The following is a 24,330-nucleotide window of genomic DNA, read 5'->3' on the forward strand; positions in this document are numbered from 1 at the left end:
GGTCACTGCAACCTCCGTCTCCCAGGTTCAAGCAATTCTCATGCCTCAGTCTCCCAAATAGCTGGGACTACAGGCGCCTGCATGCCCAGCCAATTTTTGTGTTTTTAGTAGAGACAGGAGTTCACCTTGTTGGTCAGACTGGTCTCGAACTCCTGACCTCAGGTGATCCACCTGCCTCGGCCTCCCAAAGTGCTGGGATTACAGGCATGAGCCACTGCACCCAGCCGTAACTACCATATTTCCATAAATTTCTTAGAGTTTTCATTGCCAGAGATTCCCCACAGTATGTTTATTGAGAAAAGCATTTTTTGAGTATCACGACATTTTCAACTAAATGTTGGGATTGTCGTGTGTGGTTTAAAGTCAAGTCCCTAGAATCATGATTAAGTTTCTTGTCCTCACCCATGGAAACACTTCTGTAGGACGCCTTTAGAGTCTAATTAAGCCATTACCTAAAGTCTTCTCCCCTAACCTACTCATTATCCCACATTGGATATACCTGTTTCTCACCAGAGACCATATTGGGCAGTGGTGTGGGGAATAGGGAGTGGGCACCTGCCTGACTGATTGATTGGTTTTAGTATGCATGTTGATGTTGATTTTGATTAATGGGAACTCTTCCCCACCAAACCATTTTAAATAGTTGCGTATCTTTTAAAAAACTACTTAGCAAAAGAAGGAAGTTCACCATTTCATTTTATTTACTTAATTTCCTTTATAAAACCTGAAAGGTAGTACAAAAATAAGGCAACCAGAAACCAGTTTCATTTATGAACATAGATGCAAAAAAAATCAAATCTTAGCAAATAGAATTTCACAATGTATGAAAAGAATACACCATAACCAACTTTATGCCAGAGGTGCAAGATTGGTTCAGTCGAAAAATTCTATCAACAGTAGTCATTATTTCAGCAGATAAAAAGAAGAAAACTTGTGATCGAATTGGTAATTACAGATTATGCACGTGATGAAAAATACAGTAACCATTTCTAATAAGTAGAAAGGAAACTACTTAAATATGTGAGACTACTATCCATGAAAAGAGTCAAACTCTGTAAAATATTTGAAAAGGTTTATTCCAAGCCAAATATGAGTCACCAATGGCCTGTGACACAGTCCTCAGGAGATCCTGAGACCATTTGCCCAAGGTGGTTGGTATATAACGTGGTTTTATACATTTTAGGGAGACATAAGACATCAATCAATATATGTAAAATGTACATTATTTCGGTCTGGAACAATGGGACAACGGGAAGCAGAGGCTTCCAGGTCATACGTGGATTCAAGAGTTTTTAATTGGCATTTCATTGAAAGAGTTATTATCCAAAGAGCTGGAATCAATAGAAAGGAATGTGTGGGTTATCATAAGTGGTTTTGGAGAACAAAGTTTTGTCATGCGGGTGAAGCCTTCATGAAGACTTCAGAGAAAATAGATGGTAAATATTTCTTATCAGACTTTAAGAGCCTCCTTTATCAGTCTTAAGGCCAGTGTTGATGCTAATGCTGGTCAGCTGGGCCTGAATTCCAAAAGGGAGGAGGGTATAATGAGGCATGTCTGACTTCCTCTTCCCATCTTGGCTTGAACTAGTTTTTCAGGTTAACTTTGGAATGCCCTTGGCTGAGATGGAATGCCCTTCAAAGTTTTTCAGGTTAACTTTGGAATGCCCTTGGCTGAGATGAGGGATCCATTCAGATGGTGGGGGGCTCAAAATTTTGTGTTTAGTTTACATTACTTTCCAGAAATCACTACCAACTGTCATTCTAAACAATGAACTCTCTTAAACTATTAGCTCTAGTAAATCTACTGTTTCATTTAAGCTCAGAACTGAGCAAGAACGCATTCAGTAATGTCTTAGAGGCAGTAAAGACCAATAAAAAAGATTGGCCTAAATATTGGAAAAGAAAGATAATGCTCATTTTTTTCTAGTTATGTGATTGTATGCTTAGTACGCCCAAGAGATTTTAGTTTTAAAACATTAATAAGACTTGGAGGAGTCTGGTAGGATAGCTAAATACAGCCTAAATAATTTTTTAAAATAAAAAATGTTCTCTGTGCTTGAAATAAGCACCTAAAAATGGAAATGGGGGGAATGTTTCATCTAAAATCTGGCAAAAATGATAAAATTCTTCAGAATACATTTAACAAGAAAAGCATATTATATGAAAAAAGTGATACAATTTTATTGAAGGAAATATTAGTATATTTGAACAACTGGGAAGATTCTCTTTTCTTTGGTTGGGTAAACTATTGGTGCAAAAGCAATTGCGGTTTAATCAATTCTCCAAAAATCCCCTTCTGAGGCAGTTTTTGGATCCCAGTAGGGTTGTTTGTATAATAGATAAAATAATCTAAATGTTCATAGGAAAATAGACACCCATGAATAACCAAGGGGAGGAAAAAACCTTCCCAGACCTTCCTGGATCACAATATACCAGAGAGCCAGTGTGATCAAATCATTGTAATATTGACCTGGAAATTGTTCAGTCAGAACAGATAGTCCAGAAATAGTTCTCACTTCATATGAACATTTCATACATGATAAAAATGTATATTAGTTCAGTGAGAAGAAGAGAGATTGATTAATAAATATTACTGGGAAAGCTAGGAATCCATGTAGAAGAAATATAATTGGACCCTGGAATAACTCCCCCACCCCTACACATAATTATTGGTTTAAGGATTGAAATGAAATAAAATAATACAATGTTAGAAAATCAAGGACTGACAGCCTTCTAATCATGATAAAAGAAATATTTTATATATGAAAATTTAGAATTTCTATGCTGTACATATACATAAATCAACAAATAATGAATTTTTAAAAATCAGCGGTCAGCAGATAAACAGTTAATTTGTGATGCACTATGAGCTCTTATAAACTAACAACAAAAAGACATGCAATATATAGAAAATTTGGCAAAGGATTTGAATAAGCAGTTCATAGAAGTGCAAATCCAAATGGCCACGAAATATAGAAAAGTGATGCTCAGGTTCACAAGTAGTGAGAAGAATTCAGATTCTGAATTCTTTGCTGAAGGGCCCATGACTACAGGAGAATGGGGAACTCCTATCTGAGGGAAAAAGAAGGTTTCTGCAACCACAGAGCTTTGTTTCCTGCATTATGATCTTTGTTTTCTAAAATGATTGTGCCGACTTTTACAATCTTGATCACTTTTAGAGATTTTTTTATCTTTGTCTTATGCCATGCTTTTTATTGTGTTACATGTTTTCTTTTTTTGAGTTAATTCCAGCTATGCAGAATTATTTTCTGTGTAACTTAATTTTCCTTTGTGAACAGTGTCCGGATATGGCTCAGTCTAAAAGATTGCTAACCATGGTATTTTAATTGAACTGTCTTATTTAGATCTTTCAAATACATTTTTCGTAACATTGGTTTAAAAAAAATCCTCATGCTTTTAATATCTGGATTAAAAGAAATAAAATCTGAATAAAACTTTTTTATGCAGAAGAGGTTAAGTCGTGAATATGTGCAGTTTTGATGATATAATGTAGTTTCCAGTTACAAGGACAAACTTTTGCTTACTTGTTCTTAGTCAAAAGGCCAAGAAGCGATTCCTTTTGCTGACTCTTCTTTGAGAAAGTACTTTACATTAAAGCTCATTACAGTTTGCACTTGGACCATGTATATTTGAGTACCATTTTCAAATAGCAAACACATTTTGTAAGCTGAGTTACAAAATTGTTGAGTGATCTGGGGCATGATTCTAAAGAAAAGTTAGTTTCAAGAGCTTTAGAGGTTTAGTAGCATTATAGTTGAGTAACCCTAGCATAGCATAAGTAGGTAGCATAGCATACTGCGTCACGTTCCCACATTGAGGTTTGTAGAGCTCTACAAAGAATGCAATCTAAGTATCTCTAGCAATATTAACATTCTCTGTTTCTAAATCTTTTTCTTTTCTAATAGCTTTATTGTGAAAGAATTCACATAATAAAATTTACTCGTTTAAAGTATCTAATTCATTGGTTTTAGTTTATTCACAGAGTTGTGCGACAGTCACTGTTGGCTAATTTTAGAATGTTTTCATCACTTCAGAAAGAAACCCCTTTTGATGTCTAAAGTACAAATCCTCACACTGAGGCTGAAAATCACCTGCTAAAATGGCAGAGTGAAAGATATTTTATGTTTATATAAAACTTGGCCAGTATTTACAGGCTATTTCCCATAGCTTGGTAAACAGTTATGTTTTCTGTTGTTCTCTGTAGGGTAAGCGTGCTAATGATTTTGTTTTCGTGTTGGTGGGAGTGGTGGTTTTGGAAAGGTTCTTTTATGGTCACAGTTGTTCTCAGGCCGTGCTGTTGGTTTGCAGGGCACTAGCTGACATGAATAATGATGGAAGAATGGATCAAGTGGAGTTTTCCATAGCTATGAAACTTATCAAACTGAAGCTACAAGGATATCAGCTACCCTCTGCACTTCCCCCTGTCATGAAACAGCAACCAGTTGCTATTTCTAGCGCACCAGCATTTGGTAAGTCTGAAAATGAATTGGTTTCTGTATTTTCTTGTGTATTTTAAAAATAAATGTTTTCCTTTTTTTCCCTCTCGGTTTATAACATTATGAAATTCTAGGAGGTAATTCTGTCTGAAAAATGATGGCCCCCTGCAGGAAGATAGTGCTGGGGAGAAGAAGGAGCATGTTCACATTTGAACCCTAGGATGTAAAATCAAAATGAAAGCAGAGATGCAGGCCGTCAGTCAGGGGAAAAGGAACAAACTTACAGTCCGCTGCTGCAGCTTCTGGGTTTTTTTTTTTTTTTTTTTTTTGCTCTTCCATTGATCCTTCAGGTTGTTGCATACTTCCTTTTGGTTTTCAGTTTCCATAATGTCTGTTTCTCCTTGTGCATAAACAATTCCTTTGGATTATAGCATGTAGAAATATATATATTTTGAATCACAGTATTGAGTCACTTGGCCACATTAAATTCTTTCTTAGAACAAAATGGAATAGAGAAAAAATAAACATTGTTATCCTGATTAAAAACCTAATTCCAGCCAGGCATGGTGGCTTACACCTCTAATCCCAGCACTTTGGGAGGCTGAGGCAGGTGGATCACTGAGGTCAGGAGTTTGAGACCAGCCTGGTCAACATGGCGAAACCCCATCTCTACTGAAAATATAAAAAATTAGCCAGGTGTGGTGGTGCGCACCTGTAATCCCAGCTACTTGGGGAGGCTGAGGCGGGAGAACCTGGGAGGCAGAGGCTGCAGTGAGCCAAAATTGCGCCACTGTACTCTAGCCTGGGCGACAGAGCAAGACTTCGTCTCAAAACAAACAAACGTGATTCCATAAAAAATTAGCTTTCAACCAGGTATTTTTCTTATAAGTTAATTGATTAATTAGTTGACTGAGATCAGTAGTTCTGATTTCTGTTCTCATTCTAGACTTTATTTAGGTTAATTTGAAGATCACAGTAATAAAATCTAACATCTGATTCATGGGGAGGTCCTTTAACAGTTTAAAACAAAACATGAAAATTGTGGCTAGAGTTTATTTTCATCTCTTCATCCTCAGATAGCTGATGATAGGTGATAAAGTGAAATAGATTTGGGAGGGGGCAGTCAACAGTAATTCAGGATTTCTCTGATACAATTAATGATAAGCTAAGATGCAGAAATACTCTGGTTTTACTTATTTGGTTTCCTATTAAAAACAATGTATTGCCTTTCTTTTAGTAAGTTTTAGCCACAAGGCTGGTTTTTGTAAGGGGAAAGGTTTTGGGAATATTTTTAGGCAAATAGAATAGTGGTCCAAGAAAAGAAAGAAAAATCCGTATATGAGCAAAGGCGAGGAAGAGCAGAAGTGAACACTGCAGCAGCCTCCACATGACTGGGGCCATTGTTTGTCTTGTCCAGTGTGTCTCACAATGTTTAGCCTTTAGTTAACCAGCTAATTTAAGTGGAACTTGCTCTGAATCCCTGAAGATCTCTGTAGCCAATCTTTGGTCAGGACCCAGGTGTTAAAATAGTTCAAGGGTGTTTGGGGTTGAACACAGTGGCTCATGCCTGTAATCCTAACACTTTGGGAGGCCAAAGCAGGAGGATTGCTTGGTCCCAGGTGTTCGAGACCAGCCTGGCAACATAACAAGGCCTTGTCACTACTGAAAATTTAAAAATTAACCAGGCACAGTGGTGGGTGCCTATAGTCCCAGCCACTTGGGAAGCTGAGACAAGAGGATCACTTGAGCACAAGAGGTCAAGCCTGCAGTGAGCCAAGATCACACTACTGCGCCCCAGCCTGGGTGACAAAGTGATACCCTGTCTTTAAAAAAAAAAAAAAACCAACAACGGTATTTGGTTTTCTTTTGGCTTTCTTCCAGTGCTACAAGAAGAAATCTCATAGTGGATTCTCTAGGTCAAATGACTAGAGGCACCCCATTTCTTCTTTTTCTCTCAAACCTGGGGTCAATGATTTTTCCTGTACCATTTAATTTGTTTTCTCTTATTCCATTCTGCCATCAGAATTTCAGTTGTGGAGCTATTGCTGATTTAGTTTCAGGAGGTTGTGGCCTTACTGCTGAGAAAGTTTTACAGTCATTAAGTAACCTGCTACTGTTAAACCTGCCAGGATTTCTGACCTAATACTCTGCCAGGCAGCCCATCATTCTTCCCCCCAGACTTCTCCCTGTCTTTCCTCACCTTGTTCTCACCACATTGATGTTCTCAGTAAATGATTTTGATGAGGCTAAACCATGACGGATATCAGAACGTAGGAGAAGTTCCTAGTACATGATCTTGATCAAGTTTACTTAAGTCTTTTCTAGTTCTACCTCTCACCTCAATCTAGGGTAAAATATATATATATATATATGTATATATATATATATATATTTTAATAGTTTGTTCAGCCACTTGAGAATACAATAATTTATTACTATTGTCATTGTTTTCTTTCTTTCTTTATTATTATTTTTTTTTTGAGACAGACTCTCACTTAGTCGCCCAGGCTGGAGTGCAGTGTCATGATCTCGGCTCACTGCATCCTCTGCCTCCCGGGTTCAAGCAGTTCTCCTGTCTCAGCCTCCCGAGTAGCTGGGACTACAGGCACATGCCACAACACCCAGCTAATTTTTGTATTTTTAATAGAGACAGGGTTTCACCATGTTGGGCACGCTGGTCTTGAACTCCTGACCTCAGGTGATCCACCCACCTCAGCCTTCCAAAGTGTTGGGATTACAGGATGAGCCACCGCACCTGGCCTGCTTTCTAATTAATATTTAAAATTATTGGTTAGGTGTGGTGGCTCATACCTGTAATCTCAGCACTTTGGGAGGCCGAGGTGGGCAGATCGCTTGTGCTCAGGAGTTTGAGACCAACCTGGGCAACATGGCAAAACCCCATCTCTACAAAAAATACAAAAATTAGCTGGGTATGGTGGTGTGTGCCTGTAGTCCTAATTGCTTGGGAGGCTGAGGCAGGGGGATGGCTTGAGCCCGGGAGGTGGAGGTTGCAGTGAGCCGAGGGAGATTGTGCCACTGCACTCCAGCCTGGGTGACAGAGCCAGACCCTATCTCAAAAAACAAAACAAAACAAAAATCTGACTCTGCATTTCCTTGCCCTTATATATAGTATGTACCTTCACATATAATATTTGATCACAATGATAACCCTAAAAAGTATACAGAATGTATTAGCCCTGTTATATAAATGAGGGAACTGAGATTCTCAGAAATTGAACATTTTGCTTAAGGCCATATTTCTAACAAAGGAGGTAGAACCTGTCCAAAGCTACCATTTATCTAAAGGCAAGACGGAGTCTCACTCTGTTGCCCAGGCTGGAGTGCAGTGGCATGATCTCGGCTCACTGCAACCTCTGCCTCCCGAGTTCAAGCAATTCTCCTTCCTCAGCCTCCCAAGTAGCTGGGATTACAGGCACCCACCACCACACCCAGCTAATTTTTGTATTTTTAGTAGTGACGGGGTTTCACCATTTTGCCCAGGCTGGTCTTGAACTCCTGACCTTGTGATCCACCCACCTCGGCCTCCCAAACTCCTGGCATTACAGGCGTGAGCCACCGCACCCGGATGGCTTTAGGTTTTTTAAAATTACCTTCTCCCATGCCTTCGTTATCACCAAACTAACTGGGTGATATGACGTGTCACTCTTCCATGGTTCCTTGTCTGCATGGGTTTTTTGTTTTGAGACAGGGTCTCACTCTGTTGCCCAGACTAGAGTGCAATGGCACCATCATAGCTCACTGCAGCCTCCAACTCCTAGGCTCAAGTCTTCCTCCTGCTTCAGCCTCCTGTGTAGCTGAGACTACAGGCATGCACCACCACACTGAAGTAATTAAACAATTTTTTTTGTAGATAGAGTCTTGCCCTTTTGCCCAGGCTGGTCTCAAACTCCTAATTTCGAGTAATCCTCCCATCTTGGCTTCCCAAAGTGCTGAGATTACAGTATAAGCCATGGCACCCAGCCTCAGATATTTTTTAATGTAGTTATTAACACACTGTAGAATTAAGACTTAGACTGGAGTCTGAACAATGATTTTGTTCAACTCCCCTACAGAGAAGAGAGAAAAATGGGGTGCAGTGATACTGTGACTTGCCTTAGAGCACTCTGAAAATAGAATTTTCTATTCAAGGAAATTCTATGGGTAGACTTGGTACCTTCTTTCACCAGTGTGCACTCAGCATAATTCTTTTGTTCCAGACCCAACTTATACAGGAAGAGTCTATTTTTCTTTTGCTTGGTTTTTGTTTTGCCAGAGTACATGGTTTTATTGGATTAAACCAGTGTTTTGTAAGCCCCTACTGTGTGTCCTAGTTGCTGGGAACATGCTGGCCAGCAAGGCCTCATGGCTCCTACCACTGTGGATCTTATTTTCAAATTGTGGGGAGCAAGGAAATAAATACTTTTAGGTGAGAATAAGTGCAATAAGTTCATTAAAACAGGGTAATAGGAGAGAGACAGAGAGAGAGAAACCAGTAGAACAAGATGGCCAGGGAAGAATTCTTTGAGCAGATGACTTTTGGAACTGAAGTAGATGATGAGAGCCATGTAAAGACCTAGGGGAGAGGCCTTCCAGGCTAAAGGAACTGCACTGGCAAAAGTCCTAAGGCAAAAACTAGCTTGGGGTTTGGAAGGTGTGTGAGGGGCGTTGTAGCTGAAGCATGGGGAGACCATAAGGAAAAGCAAGCAAGCAACAGATTAAGCAGACAAGTGACGTGGTTGATAGACTTATCTGTGTTATCTGAAGACTGGAATGTAGGGGACAGAATGGAATCCTGGAGATCCGTTAGGAGGCTTTTGCCATGGGCAAGAGGCAATGGTGATTTATATCTGGTGGTGATAATCAATGTGGAGGACAGATTAGATTTATTATAGCCTGTATTTTGGAGAAAAAGTAAAAAGGACTTGTCAGTGGTTTGGAAATAAGAAATGAAAAAGGAGAATTAAGGCTTTTCGCATGAATAACTAGGTGGATGGTATAAGTGTATACTGAGATGGGGATAACAGGAAGAGGAATGGTTTTAAAGGAGAAATTAAGAGTTTTGGTGATTTTGAGAGTCCTAGTAGATTTCCGAGTTGGGATGTTAAGGAGACAGGGATGACTACATTTGACTGGAGCTCAGAGGAAGGATCGATCAGCTCTGGGGCAGTTTGGATATGGAGAGCATGTCTTAGGGGCAAGCTTAGCTATAAGGAGCACAGTGTAGACCCAAGCCTTGGTGTGATGTGACATTTAAAGGCCAGGCAAAAGAGGAGAAGCCAGAAACTGAGACTGACAAAAGTGAAATGGCAGAAGATTGGTGTCCTGCTACCAAGAAAAAGTGTTTCAAGAAGGAGGGAGTGCTCCATTGTTTGAGGTGCTTTTGAGAGATTGAGTAAGAATATGGCAGAACAGTGGTGATTAGATTTGATATGATGAGCTTGTGAGTGACCTTGACAAGCAGTTTCAGTAGAGTGATAGGGACAAAATCCTGATTGGAGGCTTGGAAGAGGGGAGAGAATTTCAAGAGTTAAGACTTACACAGTAAGAGGTGATGGCAGCCAGAATACGGCTTCTGGTAGATGTATTTATTTACAAAGTCATTCATTCAGAAAAGGTAGTCAGTTGTCAAAAGGATGATAGTCTTTTTGCAGTGGCTATTTAAAGCACAGTAGGCCAGGCACGGTGGCTCATGCCTGTAATCGCAGCACTTTGGGAGGCCAAGGCTAGAGGATTGCTTGAGGCTCCTAGTTCAGGACCAGCCTGGGCAACATAGTGAGATCCTATTTCTAATTTTTTTTAATGTAAGTAGATAGATAGATAGCTAATAAATTTTTCCATTTCTGTAAAATGGAAAAATTATTATGTAAGAGAAGATTTTTAACAAATTTGGGAGCTTAAAAGATGCTTTTACCAGTCTGATGATTAAACAGTATTTTTAAACTTGTCCTTTTCCTCAGTGTCTTTTTGAGGTTAGCCTCCTTTTAGGTTAGGGGTCTGCAGCACAGATGGGGTACGTGTCTTGAAGGTTAACTGGTTGCGCAGTATGCTGTGTCAAGCCTTTTGAAAGTCTGAATGATGGCTCATGAAAACTTTTTAGTTTGTTTCCATCTGTTGTTAGTTGTTGCTTGAGTAGATTGACATTCTTAAGCAAAAACCAGGATTTGGAGTATAATTCAGTACAGTTATCAAAAGAAAAAAACCAAATTTTTTAAAAGAAAAACACATTAAAAATGTAGTTATCAAATAATCTTAGAAAATTTTGGAATTCTAAAACTGACAAGGTAAACCTGATACATGTTGCTATGTGTGGATATGTAAAGTTAATCTGATTCCAAATGAGATGTGTGGTAATGTGCTTGATAGTGTGTACGTGAACTGTAAACCAGTCATCTAGATGACTATAATTAATAAACTTTTACTCAGTAAAGCCCAAGTTAGAATTTTTTTCTTCTCTTTGTTGAATTTTCAGTGTCTATAAACATTGTTTTTAAAAATGAAAATAGGCCAGGCACAGTGGCTCATGCCTGTAATCCCCAGCACTTTGGAGGGCCCAGGCGGGCAGATCACGAGGTCAGGAGATCGAGACCATCCTGGCTAACATGATGAAACCCCGTCTCTACTAAAAATACAAAAAAAAATTAGCCAGGCGTGGTGGCGGGTGTCTGTAGTCCCAGCTGCTCAGGAGGCTGAGGCAGGAGAATGGCATGAACCTGGGAGGCAGAGCTTGCAGTGAGCCGAGATCGTGTCACTGCATTCCATCCTGGGCGACAGAGCGAGACTCCGTCTCAAAAAAAACAACAAAAAAAAGGAAATAGTCTGATTTTCTTACTGTATAAGTAATAGATGCTGATTGTGAGTCAACAATGCAAAAAGACTTAAAAAGTAAAAATTACTATTAATTCTATTACCCAGTGATGACCACTGTGCTCAACAACACTATTTTTAAAATCTTTTTTTTTTGTTTTGAGATGGAGTCTTGCTCTGTCCCCCAGGCTGGAGTGCAGTGGCGCCTTCTTGGCTCACTGCAACCTTCGCTTCCTGGGTTCAAGCGATTGTCCTCCCTCAGCCTCCCTGGTAGCTGGGATTACAGGCATGTGCCACCACGCCTGGCTAATTTTTGTATTTTTAACAGAGATGGGGTTTCACCATGTTGGCCAGGCTGGTCTCGAACTCCTGATCTCAAGATCCACCCGCCTCGGCCTCCCAAAGTGCTGGGATTACAGGCGTGAGCCACCGCGCCTGGCCCTATTTTTAAAATCTTACACAAGTAATACATGCTCTTAGTAAAAAGAAATACAAACAAAACAGAATTGTGTACATTTGTAACAGTGCAGGAGGAAGAGGGAAGAATTAGGGTACCTGGTGCACTTGAAACAGCAGAACCCCAAAATAGCTAACAGGTATTTGCAAGAAAGTTCAACCAGGCTGAGAGCAGCAATAGAAATAGGAAAGGGTTGTGCTCTCTGCAGTACTGAGTGAGTACAAAGGATCTGCGAGATTTGGAGCAGTCCAGCCCCTATGAACTCAAAAGACTGGCCCAACAAGGCTTCCTTTTGGGACAGGGCTTCATACTCAGGAAAAATAACTGGGAGTGGAATCAAAATTGACCAGTACAGGGACATGGATACAAAGGAAAGAGACGGTCCAGACAAAAGTAGGGGAGGAGAATGGAGACTGGAATTCCTAGGAAGCAAGGGTCATGTAAAAATGAGCAACAGAAAGTATCAAGCAAGGTCAAATCCACTGCAGAAAGTGTCAAGCAAGGTCAAATAACACAAAGTTATCATTAGAAAAAAGGAGAATAAAGGGAGAAATAACACCCCTGTGGACAGTGAAAGCACACCAGTAAATCACTACTTCAAAACAAGCTCAAAGAGAATAAGAAAATGATACAAGACTTGAAAGATGAACGTAAATCAGAGTTTTTAAGGCTCAGAAAAAAGGTGACAGAAAGAATGAGAAATAAAAGAAAAATTCATTCTAGAAATGAGGATGCAACTAGAAGCAACAAAAGGGAAACTAACTGAAGAAAAATAGAAGTTACAAAGAGGAAAATAATTTAAATTAAAAGGAAATGAGGCTGGGCGCAATGGCTCACGCCTGTAATCCCAGCACTTTAGGAGGCTGAGGTGGGCGGATCACTTGAGGTCAGGAGTCCAAGACCAGCCTGGCCAACATGGCAAAACCCCGTCTCTACTAAAATTACAAAAATTAGCTGGGCATGGTGGCACATGCCTTTAATCCCAGCTACTTTGGAGGCTGAGGCATGAGAATCGCTTGAACCTGGGAGGCAGAGGTTGCAGTAAGCCGAGATCACACCACTCACTGCACTCCAGCCTCGGGGATAGAGTGAGACTAGGTCTCCTAAATAAGTAAAAGGAAATGGAAAAGATATAAAAAGAATTTGAGAAACAGTAACAAGTATTTAAGACAAAGAATATTGAATGTATGGGCAGCAGGAGTCCCTGAGGAAGAAAACTAAACCAATGGAATAGAACAAATGATAAAAATGAATTCAAGACAACTTTCTTAAAATAAGAGATTCTAAACTATATTTAAAAGAGTATCATGTGGCCAAGAGTATCAATCTAAAAAGTCCAACACTAAGATATATTCTAGTTAAAGGAGAAATTATTTAGACATGTAGAAAAAGAAAGCATATGACTTACAAGGGGGAAAATTAGATTATCTTCAGATTTTTCAACAGCAGTGCTTTCTGCTGGAAGAAAATGGAGTAACATATTTAGAATTTTCAGGGAAAGAACAAGCCAAGGATTTTGTGTCCAGAAAAACTGACTTTCAAGTAGAAAAAACAGACAAAATGTTACCAATTTATAAGGCCTTGGGGTATATTAACATGAGCCTTTCTTAAAGAATCTATTAGAGAATGTGCTTCAGACAATCAAAATAGCTAGACCTAGGTCAGCATAAGGACTGGTGGTGAGCACTAAATATATAGTTAGCTGTAGAACTAAGACTGAAGGAAGGCTGAGGAGGAGAGAGTATCGGATGTAATTCCCATGCACTATCAATTGGATACGATAAAACTTTAAGGGGGCAGGACTGCATGCAAAATAAAATGATTTAATGCTTTCAGAAATTAGTATTCTTATTCTGAAACTGTTGTCAGAGATATGTGGTAAAAACAAATGAGTAATTACGGAATAGTCTAATTCTGTCATTTTCTATATCTTTGAAAATCTGTATTCTTGGTGTGGAAGAAAGGAGATATAAATGTAATAGTATCAAATGTAAAGAAAAAGCTGTATAGTCTTGGATTTGAATTTTCAAATAGAAAGTATTAATATGAACTCAGAAGGCGTCTCTCACCACACCCCCCATTCTCTTCATCTATCTATTCATCTGTTTGTCTCCTGGTTCTGTTCACTGAAAAGACTAGATACAATCATCTACCCCAGCAGCACTGAGCATCCTTATTGTCCAGATTGTGAACTTGCAATATCATTTCTCATCAAAAGAAACCAGAGTTTCTTGGAGAAATGGCTGAATCCAGGTCTAGATATGAAATGTGAAGAGCTCGAAGGACCCATCTTGTAATACTGGTCAGCAAGGAAGCTATCAAAGAATAATAGGAAGGTATCAGGAATTCTCAGAAGCCAGCCCAAAGAGGCTCGCATTGGCCAAAGAGAGGACAGTTTGAACTTCAAGCATGATAACGTGCCATGAATTAAAACTCAATAAATATCTGTAAATTTATGACTCAATAATGATTTAATAATGTATTTAACAAGAATAATTTACCTTAAGAAGATCCTAAGAAACCAGTTCATTACCTTGAAAACAGGTAAAGGGAAAGAATCAGGCATTTATTATACCTTTCCTATATGAGCTGTACAGCTGGATAGCCAACTAGTATATCCTCATTAGAAGCACCTCTTTATAAATTATATAATAATAATATAATAATTTTATAAATTATTACAGCTAATAAATGACAAAGACATAGTAGGATTAGAACATCACTATTTTCAACTCCCCATAAATGAATAAATATAGGCGTTAAGCATCAATGACTGCCAAGATCACAAAAAGACAGCTACATTTTGTGTGCTTCCTGTAGTCTTGCCAAAGAGATCCACCCTCAGCCTGATCCATTCCTTGGATGTAGCTGCGTATTTGCAGGAAGTACAGAATATAGAGGGAAATGTTGAACTGCACCATGAGAATGCAATCAACAAAATCCAGGCTGGGAAACTCCACAGGTCACATGGCCTGGGTCTTTCAACAGAAAAGAAAATGAAAAGGATGGAGAGGGGACTATAGATTAAAGGAAACCTAAGACATTTCAGCAGTGAGATTTCCAACCATGCCTGAATAGAGATGAGCAAATTCTTCCCTCAAGGGCAGAATTGACAGAATAACCATTTCAGTGCTCTGGAAATTAACCAAAGGTATGTAACATCTGAGAATCATTTATGCCTGAAAAGCTGCTGAGCTTCAGATATGAAGCAGAAGTCTGTTGCATTCTTTCCTGAGCATTTTCCTATCCCCTAACACTTCAGCTTGGTAACGTGGAGGGACAGATTGTAAATACTAGCAGTCTTAACTACTGTCATTGAAGGGGGCTTACTTGCTTTGGGAGTTGGGAAGTCATGCCTGTGCCCAGCAGCTTCGTCAGTGGAAATGACAATTTTGACCACAGAAGAGCAGGTATGACCAGCCACTCTATTATCCTGAACTTGTGGTCATGGCCAGGGCAAGTATATTCTTGGCTGAGGCTATGCACATGTGTCGCGGAGACCAGGGTGGGCCCGAGTCAGCTGCAAACTCCTGACTAGCCCTCAAACTGCATGCATGTATAGAGAATATGCAGAAAGGCCCTGTGAAATGTTAAAGTCGAGGAAGACTTTAAAATGGTCTGAACTTTGAATGCATTTTTGTGCTGACAGATTGGCAGAGAAAGGAAGCCTTACTGACTTGAGGTGTTTGAGCACAACTTCTGTCCCGTCATTGGCTGACTACTGTGCTACAAAGATGCAGGTGCAATCCGTAAAAAGCCAGGCTTAAAGATAAAAACGAATTTTTTAAAAACCCAACTGAGCAGAACCATCAGGGGCTGCACAACAAGGGAAGACAGATTTTTCTAAATTAGCCTATGCCGGTTACTAAATAAAGATAGAAACAACAAACTTCAGGGGGAAAATCAGAGCCAGAGTAGCTACAATATATTATCTGAATGTCCATTTTCACCTATATTTGAGACATTAAAAAAATAACGGGAAAGTATTGTCTCACCCTCAAGAAAAGAGGCAGTCAGTAGGAGCTATCTCTGATCCAGCTGTTGGATTCATTTAGCAGACAAAGGCTTCAAAGCAGCAATTACGTTTAAAGAACTGAAGAACTAAAGGAAAGCATGGAAATGAATCAATGAACACTCTTCAAAAAACAGTAGAAATTATAAAAAAGAGGAAAATTGAAATTCTAGAAAAGTATGACAATTGATGTGAAAAGTCAATAACTGGCCGGCCACAGTGGCTCACACCTGTAATCCCAGCACTTTGGGAGGCCGAGGCCTGTGGATCACCTGAGGTAGAGAGTTCAGGACCCTCCTGGCCAACATAATGAAACCCCGTCTCTGCTGAAAATACAAAAAATTAGCTGGACATGGTGGCAGGCGCCTATAATCCCAGCTCTGTGGGAGGCTGAAGCAGGAGAATCCCTTGAAGCCAGGAGGCAGAGGTTACAGTGAGACGAGATTGCGCCATTATACTCCAGCCTGGGTAACAAGAGTGAAACTCCGTCACACACACAAAAAAGGAAAGTTCAGTAACTAAGGCTGGGAGCGGTGGCTCACGGCTGTAATCCCAGCTCTTTGGGAGGCCGAGGTGGGCGGATCACCTGAGGGTAGAAGTTGGAGACCAGTCTGGCCAACATGGCGAAACCCTGTCTCTACTAAAAATGCAAAAATTAGCTGGGCGTGGTGGCAGATGCCTGTAATCCCAGCTACTGGCGAGTCTGAGGCAGGAGAATCACTTGAACTCAGGAGGTGGAGGCTGCAGTGAGCCAAGACCACACCACTGCACTCCAGCCTGGGCAACAGAGTGAGGCCTTGTCTCAAAACAAAAACAAAACCTGAAAAGTTCAATAACTAAAATGAAAAATTTACCACAGGGTCTCAATAGCAGATTCAAGATAGCAGAAGACAGAGTCAGTGAAGATGAAGATTAATCAATAGAAATTATTCAATCTGAAGAATATGGAACAAAAAGATTGAAAAAAAAATAACAAAGTTTCAGAGACTTATGGAACAAGACCAAGTTTACCAATATGTGTGTCATGGGAGTCTTAGAAGGAGGTTCATGAGAGAAAGGTACAGAAAAATGTCTGAAGAATAAAAGCCAGACACTTGCCAAATTTGGTGAAAAGCAATAGTCTACACAATCAAAAGCTCAACACACCTCAAGTAGGGTAAATACAAAGAGATCTACACCCAGACACATAATAGTTAAACTATGGAAGCCAAACACAGAGATAAGCAGCAAGAGAAAAGCAACTCATCATGGATAGGGGAGCATAGATATAAATAACAGCAGACTTGTAATTGAAAACAATGGAGGTTAGAAGGCAGTGGAATATTCAAAATGCTGCAAGAAAAAATTCAACCCAAAATTCTATATTCAGCAAAACTATCATTTAAAAATGAAGGTGAAATAATGCCCTTTCCAAATAAACAAAGACTGAGAGAATTCATTGCTGGTAGACCTACCTTAGAAGAAATACTAAATGAAGACTTTCAGGATGAAATGAAATGACAAAAGGTGGTAACTTTAATATATGGAAAGAAATGAAGAGCATCAAAAATGGTAAATATGTAGGTTAATTTAGAAGACCATATAAATCTATTTTTCTTCTTTTCTCTCAAGTTTAAAAGATATAAGATTGTATAAAGTAATAATTATAACTATTATTGGGCTTATATTATAATGTATGTGACGGTAATAGCACAGAAGAGGAGAAAAGGAATTGAGCTATATTTGTGTAAAGTTTCTATATTCTGCCATTAGAAGTTGATTATGATAAATTAATTTGGAGATTTTAATCCCTACAACAACCACATAGAAAATTACTTTTGGATGGATACAGTGGCTCACCCCTGTAGTCCCAGCACCATGAGAGGCTTGAGGCCAGGAGTTTGAGACCAGACTGAGTAACATAGCAAGACCCTGTCTCTACAAAAAAATAAAAACTTAGCTGCATTTGGTGGTATGTGTCTGTAGTCCCAGCTCCTTGGGAGGCTGAGGCAGAAGAATCCCTTGAGCCCAGGAGTTCAGGGTTACAGTGAGCTATGATCACATGACTGTACTTCAGCCTGGGTGAGAGTGAGACCTTATCTCTAATAATAAAATAAAAAAAGAAAATGTTTTAATTACTATTATTATGTAATAATACTCTTTTCAATTAGCTTTCTCAGGTTGAAAAGAAAATTTACTTTTAAAAAATAGTAAAGGTCAGACATGGTGACTCACGCCTGTAATCCCAGCACTTTGGGAGGCTGAGGCAGGACGATCACTTGAGCCCAGAAGTTCGAGACCAGCTCAGGCAACATAGTAAGACCTCATCTCTCCCCCCGGCCCCCCCAAAAAAAAATACACTTATATACATATGAAACTGGGTGTAGGGATGCACATATGTGGTTCCAGCAAGTTGGGAGGCTGAGCTGGGACGATTGCTTGAGCCCAGAAGGTGAAGGCTACAGTGAGCTATGATCATGCCATTTCACTCTAGTTTGGGCAACAGAGTGAGATCTTGTCTGAAACAAACAAAAATATTTTTTAAAAATCAATAGGGGGCATTTAAACACTAAAATTTATTTACTGCACATGAAAGAAGGTATTAAAGTTGGGACAGAGAAATAAAAAAGAAGGTAAGCTTTTTACTTTTTTTTTTTTTTGAGACAAGGATCTCACTGTATTGCCCAGGCTGGAGTACTGTGGTGTGATTGTGGCTCACTGTAGCCTCAACCTCTTTGGCATAAGTGATCCTCCCACCTCAGCCTTCCACGTAGCTAGGACTACAGGCAGGTACCACCATGCCTGGCTAATTTTTAAAATTTTTTGTAGAGGTGGAATTTTGCTATGTTGCCCAGTCTGGTTTTGGACTCCTGCCCTCAAGAGATCCTCCTGTCTTGGCCTTCCAAAGTAGTGAAGTTACAGGCATAAGCCACTGTGCCCAGCTGGAAACATTTATTTTTGTTTTATCATTTCTTCTTTATTGGTTAGAATATTTTTGTATAAAGATGCTTCCAGGGCCAGGCACAGTGGCTCATGCCTGTAATCCTAGCACTTTGGGAGGCCAAGGCAGGTGGATCACCTGAGGTCAGGAGTTTGAGACCATCTGTCCAACGTGGTGAAACCCCATCTCTACTAAAAATATAAAAATATCTGGGCATGGTGGTGGGCACCTGTAATCCCAGCTATTCGGGAGACTGAGGCAGGAGAATCACTTGAACTCGGGAGGTGGAGGTTGCAGTGAGCCAAGATCACGCCACTGCACTCCAGCCTGGGTGACAGAGCGAGACTCCATCTCAAAAAAAAAAAAAAGAAAAAAGAAAATAAAATAAATAAAAATGCTTTCCCCATCAAACATCTGGTTTTCCTGAGGTATAATAAACAGGAAAGGCAGGTTGCAGTTTGATTTTTCTACCTTTTATTTACTAGTTTTCAAAGTAGTAAATTGATTGCCTTAGTGTCCTCCTTTTTTGACCAGTTAGGATTTTATTTATTTTTAAATATCATTTTGAACTCACGGATTTAATTATATTTGAGCCTTTAAGTCTACTGCAGTTATTATTCTTTTTGATTCTCATCTTGTTTGATCTGTCTTCAGGTTGAGTCTTGAGTCCTTTTGATGTGATCCTTGACATAATTTTTGTTACTCTTTAAAATGATTAACTTGAAGCCCTATTTTAATTGGAATATATTACAGCTGGAAAGTGGTTTTCTTCTTTAAGCAGTACTGGGTTAATTATTATTCAATGTTGAAATGTGATTGGATGTGAATGGTGTTGGGCTTTTTTTTCTTCATAGGTATGGGAGGTATCGCCAGCATGCCACCGCTTACAGCTGTTGCTCCAGTGCCAATGGGATCCATTCCAGTTGTTGGAATGTCTCCACCCCTAGTATCTTCTGTTCCCACAGCAGCTGTGCCCCCCCTGGCTAACGGGGCTCCCCCTGTTATACAACCTCTGCCTGCATTTGCTCATCCTGGTATGTGACTTGCTGAAATCATAGGCTGAATTTTTACTACTTGTATTTTGCTGTTCATTATTAAAATCTTTTCTCTTCATGTTCTGATTATGTTTAAATGATATTTTAGTCCAGAGGAAAATATCTTTATTTTTTTCACTTAATTTCACATTTTTTTCCACTGTATTAAATGGGATATGTTAGTGTGGAGACAGTCAAAGAGAATTATAGATTTCTGAGTACCACTGTGGACAAAGGCGAGCTCAGCAGTGAAAGCCACAAATGTAATTTTCTTTCAAGGGCTGAGAAGAGCAATTGAAGTTGAACTGTAGTTGAACATTTTCTATTTTTATGTATCAGTTACTACTTTTCTTTAGCCACTATGAATTGCTAATAAGCAAGCCAATCCCCTAGGAATAGAACTATGTTGGGGGTGGTGGGGAAGAATAAAAAAGAACAGTTTATACTATTTCGTGGTATTACATGCCTGCTTAATTGAAGGAAAGGATTTAAAAGTTTCTGGTTTAATTAATTCCACTTTGAGACTTTATTAAGTCTTTTTTCCTTTAGTTAAAGTATAAAACTGTAGATGTAGATAGCCTTGGTCTAACATCTTAATGAATTCATATCAATATGGAAAGTATTATTTTTAAAGTACTTTGACTACGTCTAAGTAAATTCAGTATTGACGACATGGCTTTTAGCATCATACTTGAAACATTTCTGCACCTTTGGCCCCCTGAATTTGTTGTATATGTATCAGGATATATATTTAAGTTATGGCCAAATAAGCTCAATGTACCTCCTTTTTTTAGATTTTTTTGGTCACATGTAGTTCATCTTGCATTTATGACCATGACTGTGGACATGATGGTAGCCCAGAAAGTGTGTGCAGTTGTTTTTCCAGGAGCATAAGCAAACCCACACACTCTGAGTCTTCTATTCTTTTGTGGCTGATGGCAAATGTTGCAAGTCATTTGCCATCAGACAAGGGTGAGGGAATGTGGCTAAGACGCAGAGTGTTTTTTTTCTGACACTCAACTAACCAACTCCGGTGATAATCAGACACAAAAGCTGACTTTCCCTAGTGTCACATGTTATCTGGCCAAGACTACAGTTTGCGACTTCTTGGCTGTTACATCTGGAACTAATACTTCAGCTCCTTCAGTGCAGTGAATAAAATACCATTTTATATATTTAAGCTGTTACCTCTTTAACTATTGGAATAGGTCCTATAAAATGTGATACAAAATGTTTAATGAAGAGTAAAATTTTATGGAAATCAGCATTACTACATAGTAAGGTGATTTTCAGTAGAACAAGTAAATCTAGAAACCTTTTTGGAAGGAGGACAGAGAGTAAGGAGGGAAAAGCTCTTTTCATTCTAGGCTGGCAAGAAAGGGGGAATTATTTCTGCCTCAGATTTGTTGACTGTGCATTTTAATTTTTGTAAATTGGGGAAAGTTTCTTATCTTTGTAGAATTAAAATTATTCAACATTTATTTTTACAGCAGCCACATTGCCAAAGAGTTCTTCCTTTAGTAGATCTGGTCCAGGGTCACAACTAAACACTAAATTACAAAAGGCACAGTCATTTGATGTGGCCAGGTAAGTTTGCTTGTTTTTAAATGGGAAGTTTGGTTAAGGCTGTTACCTGATTAAATCATAAATTTGACCATGAATCATCTATATTCTTTTTGTTGTTGTCATCCTTTTTGTAGGCTTTTGTAGAGTGCTAATAATAATTTTCTTAATTTCTGGATAGTGTCACTAGTTTTTATCATTAATTTGTTGCAGAGATGAGAGAAATCAAGGACATAACATTTCCTTAAAGGCTTTGTGTATTTTTTTTTTTAAAAGAGGATAACAAATGGATAGTAATAAAATGTTTAAAAACAGTAAGATAAAATTCTGGGTATAAGGGAAAAAAGCAAATGAACTGTTTTATGTGTTTATGATTTACAAGTTTATGTATAAAATTTTTGTATGAAGATTGGACTTATAGTTGGCCTTATTTTTAATTCTATCTCAGATAATCTTAGGGGGTTTATATGGGTAATTAGTAAAATCCTATTAAAAGCCATTTATTATGAAAAAAATTATCCAGATAGTGGACAATTCACATTAATTAAATGTGTGGTTCAATTTTATTAAAGCTGACATGACCTTATTGCTTATGTTTTGGCCAACCTTGGTTTCAATTATTACCTTTCATATTTTTATATTTTACTCCTATGTTTTACCCTTGCATACTGCTACATTAAGAAGAGAAATTAAGTCTCTTTTAAGCCATCTCAAAACTTTTGGGCCGGGTGTGGTGGCTCACGCCTGTAATCCCAGCACTCTGAGAGACTGAGGCAGGAGGATTGCTTGAGCCCATGAGTTTGAGACCAGCCTGGGCAACATAGGGAGACCTTGTTGATACAAAAATTTAAAAATGAGATGGGAGGATGGCTGGAGCTAGGGAGATTGAGGCTGCAGTAAGCTGTGATTGTGCCACTGCACTCTTGCCTGGGTGACAGAGCAAGAACCTGACCCTGCCTAAAAAAATAAAAAGCTTTTGGAATTTATCCTGTCTTGTGTCAGTCCTCACTAGAAATTGTTAAGTGAATCAAGTCATTTTCCCACTTTCAAGAGAAAAGCATATTGAATATAATTCAGTGATGCCTTCATTACCTTTTAAAAACGATTTAAAGAAAATCCATAAACTGAAAAGCACTGTGCCAAAAGCTTTACATTAACTCATTCTTCCCCATGAGATGATTCTGTTACTCTCTGTTATAAATGAGGGACAAGCTCAGAGACATTATGTTACTCGCGCAACAGAACATAACTCATAAGTGACAGAGCTGAGTCAAACTGAGTTATGTCTGATTTTAAGGCCTGTGTTCTTAACTATGCAAGTTTTCTCTAAAAAACTTAATTGTAGTATACAGGTATTTATTTGTGTTCCATTTAATTGCGGTTTTACCCTTAAGATGCCTGAATATGTATTGAGCATCTACTTTGCCGGGCACATCATTAATCCTGTTCAACCCCACAACTACCTATGCAGTAGATGTCTCAAGATGGTGCAAGAAGAAGCCCACCCAGAGAAGCTCTAGTCCTCACCCATAGTTTACAGCTTAGTGCATGGTGGACCTGGAGAGTTAAACCTATCTCATCGTACACTAAGTTTCTTTTTTAAAAAAATTCTCCTGGGCTGGGTGCGGTGGCTCACGCCTTTAATCCCAGCACTTTGGTAGGCCGAGGTGGGCAGATCACAAGGTCAGGAGTTCGAGACCAGCCTGGCCAACATGGTGAAACCTCGTCTCTACTAAAAATACAAAAAATTAGCTGGGCGTGGTGGCGGGCGCCTGTAATCCCAGCTAATCGGGAGGCTGAGGCAAGAGAATTGCTTGAATCCAGGAGGTGGAGGTTGCAGTGAGCTGAGATCGCAGCATTGCATTCCAGCGTGGGTGACACAGCAAGTCTCTTTCTTAAAAAAAAAAAAAAAAATTCTCCTATACCATGCTGAAGTTTTGAGTTTATTATGACTTTGCAGAAGTGATTTTGAAATCTGCTTTATTGATTTGTGACATTAGAATGAATAAACTATCAGTATTAGCAAACATTAGTGCTATTAAAACAACTTTTTTTTTTTTATGTTGTCACCTTTTTAATAACTTAAATTTTCTAGCCAATTTTTGCAATGGAGTATTGAACTTTTGGGTACATCTTCATGAGTTTTTAGTCTATTTAAATTCTCAGGAATTTGGCAGAAAACTCTGATGTGATAAGTGTAATCTGGGACAACTTGTGTGTATAACACCCAACGTTCCTGGCGTGTAGCAACTAGATAGTTAGCTTCTTGACAAATAGGCGGGAGTTGGAATCAGCAAAATGTTAGTTTAACATGAGAGGGTTGGTGCAGAAGTACCCACAGCAGAATAGATCATGGTAAGTGTTTTTTATTAAGAAATTCATAAAAATTGAAAAAGGTGAATTCATGGAAGTACTTCTCGAGTGTTTGGGAGCTATTTCCTATACTTGAACTGTATATAATAGGTGTAAGTGCATAGATAACACATGGAAATGATGATTAAAAAGTTCAGTATTTCAGTAAGATTGTGCTTTTACATGTTTGAAATAGATATTGTTGTTGAAATGAAATTGCAAACAGAGCATTACCTGTAATCTGTCCTGGAAGGGGAATGCCATTTTTACTGCCTGAGCTCAGCCATTGGGTTTAATTTAGATGTCGAAGCTTAACAAGCCATTGGTACCAATGTGATATTTGTGTGGACAGTGGCATCTGAGGAACTAACCACTAAGGAAGTGTAGACCCAGCCTAACTACTGGCAAGTGTGTCCTTGGGCCAGGTCAGGATTGTGGCACATTGGCAAGGAGAGATTGGTATTGGATTGTAGTGGAGAAAGTGAAGCTGTCTCCATTCCCACTCTGCTTGTGTGTCATGACCATGGAAATGTTCTGTTCTCTCTCTCTCTCTGGGAAACTGTCCAATGGGTCTGAATTTAAACTTACCAGAATGGAGTAATTTCACTTCATTAAGAAATGGGTCCTATATATTCATGTATAGAAAGTTAAAACATTTTTGGAGAAATAGTACCTTTAAAGGCAGTTATTGGTTTGCTTTTAGCGTTGCTTTTTAACCAAAAAAGAAGTGT

General features: G+C 39.0%; 1 protein-coding gene across 6 annotated transcripts in view; it reads left to right on the forward strand.

The window, feature by feature from the left end:
• ITSN1 (intersectin 1) overlaps window positions 1-24,330 on the forward strand; it is a 248,908-nt gene that overhangs the window by 87,722 nt on the left and 136,856 nt on the right. For all 6 annotated transcript variants that reach the window (XR_008517295.2, XM_024239271.3, XM_024239273.3 and 3 more), the window contains exons 5-7: window positions 4,330-4,490; window positions 19,505-19,684; window positions 21,175-21,271. Coding sequence is in view for 5 of the 6 variants with exons in the window: in XM_024239271.3 (XP_024095039.1) it covers window positions 4,330-4,490; window positions 19,505-19,684; window positions 21,175-21,271 (438 nt within the window). In the remaining variant the exon portion in view is untranslated. The remainder of the gene's footprint in view (window positions 1-4,329; window positions 4,491-19,504; window positions 19,685-21,174; window positions 21,272-24,330) is intronic.

This window comes from Pongo abelii, chromosome 22 (assembly GCF_028885655.2).
Source record: "Pongo abelii isolate AG06213 chromosome 22, NHGRI_mPonAbe1-v2.0_pri, whole genome shotgun sequence".
In the NCBI taxonomy this organism is placed as follows: domain Eukaryota; kingdom Metazoa; phylum Chordata; class Mammalia; order Primates; family Hominidae; genus Pongo; species Pongo abelii.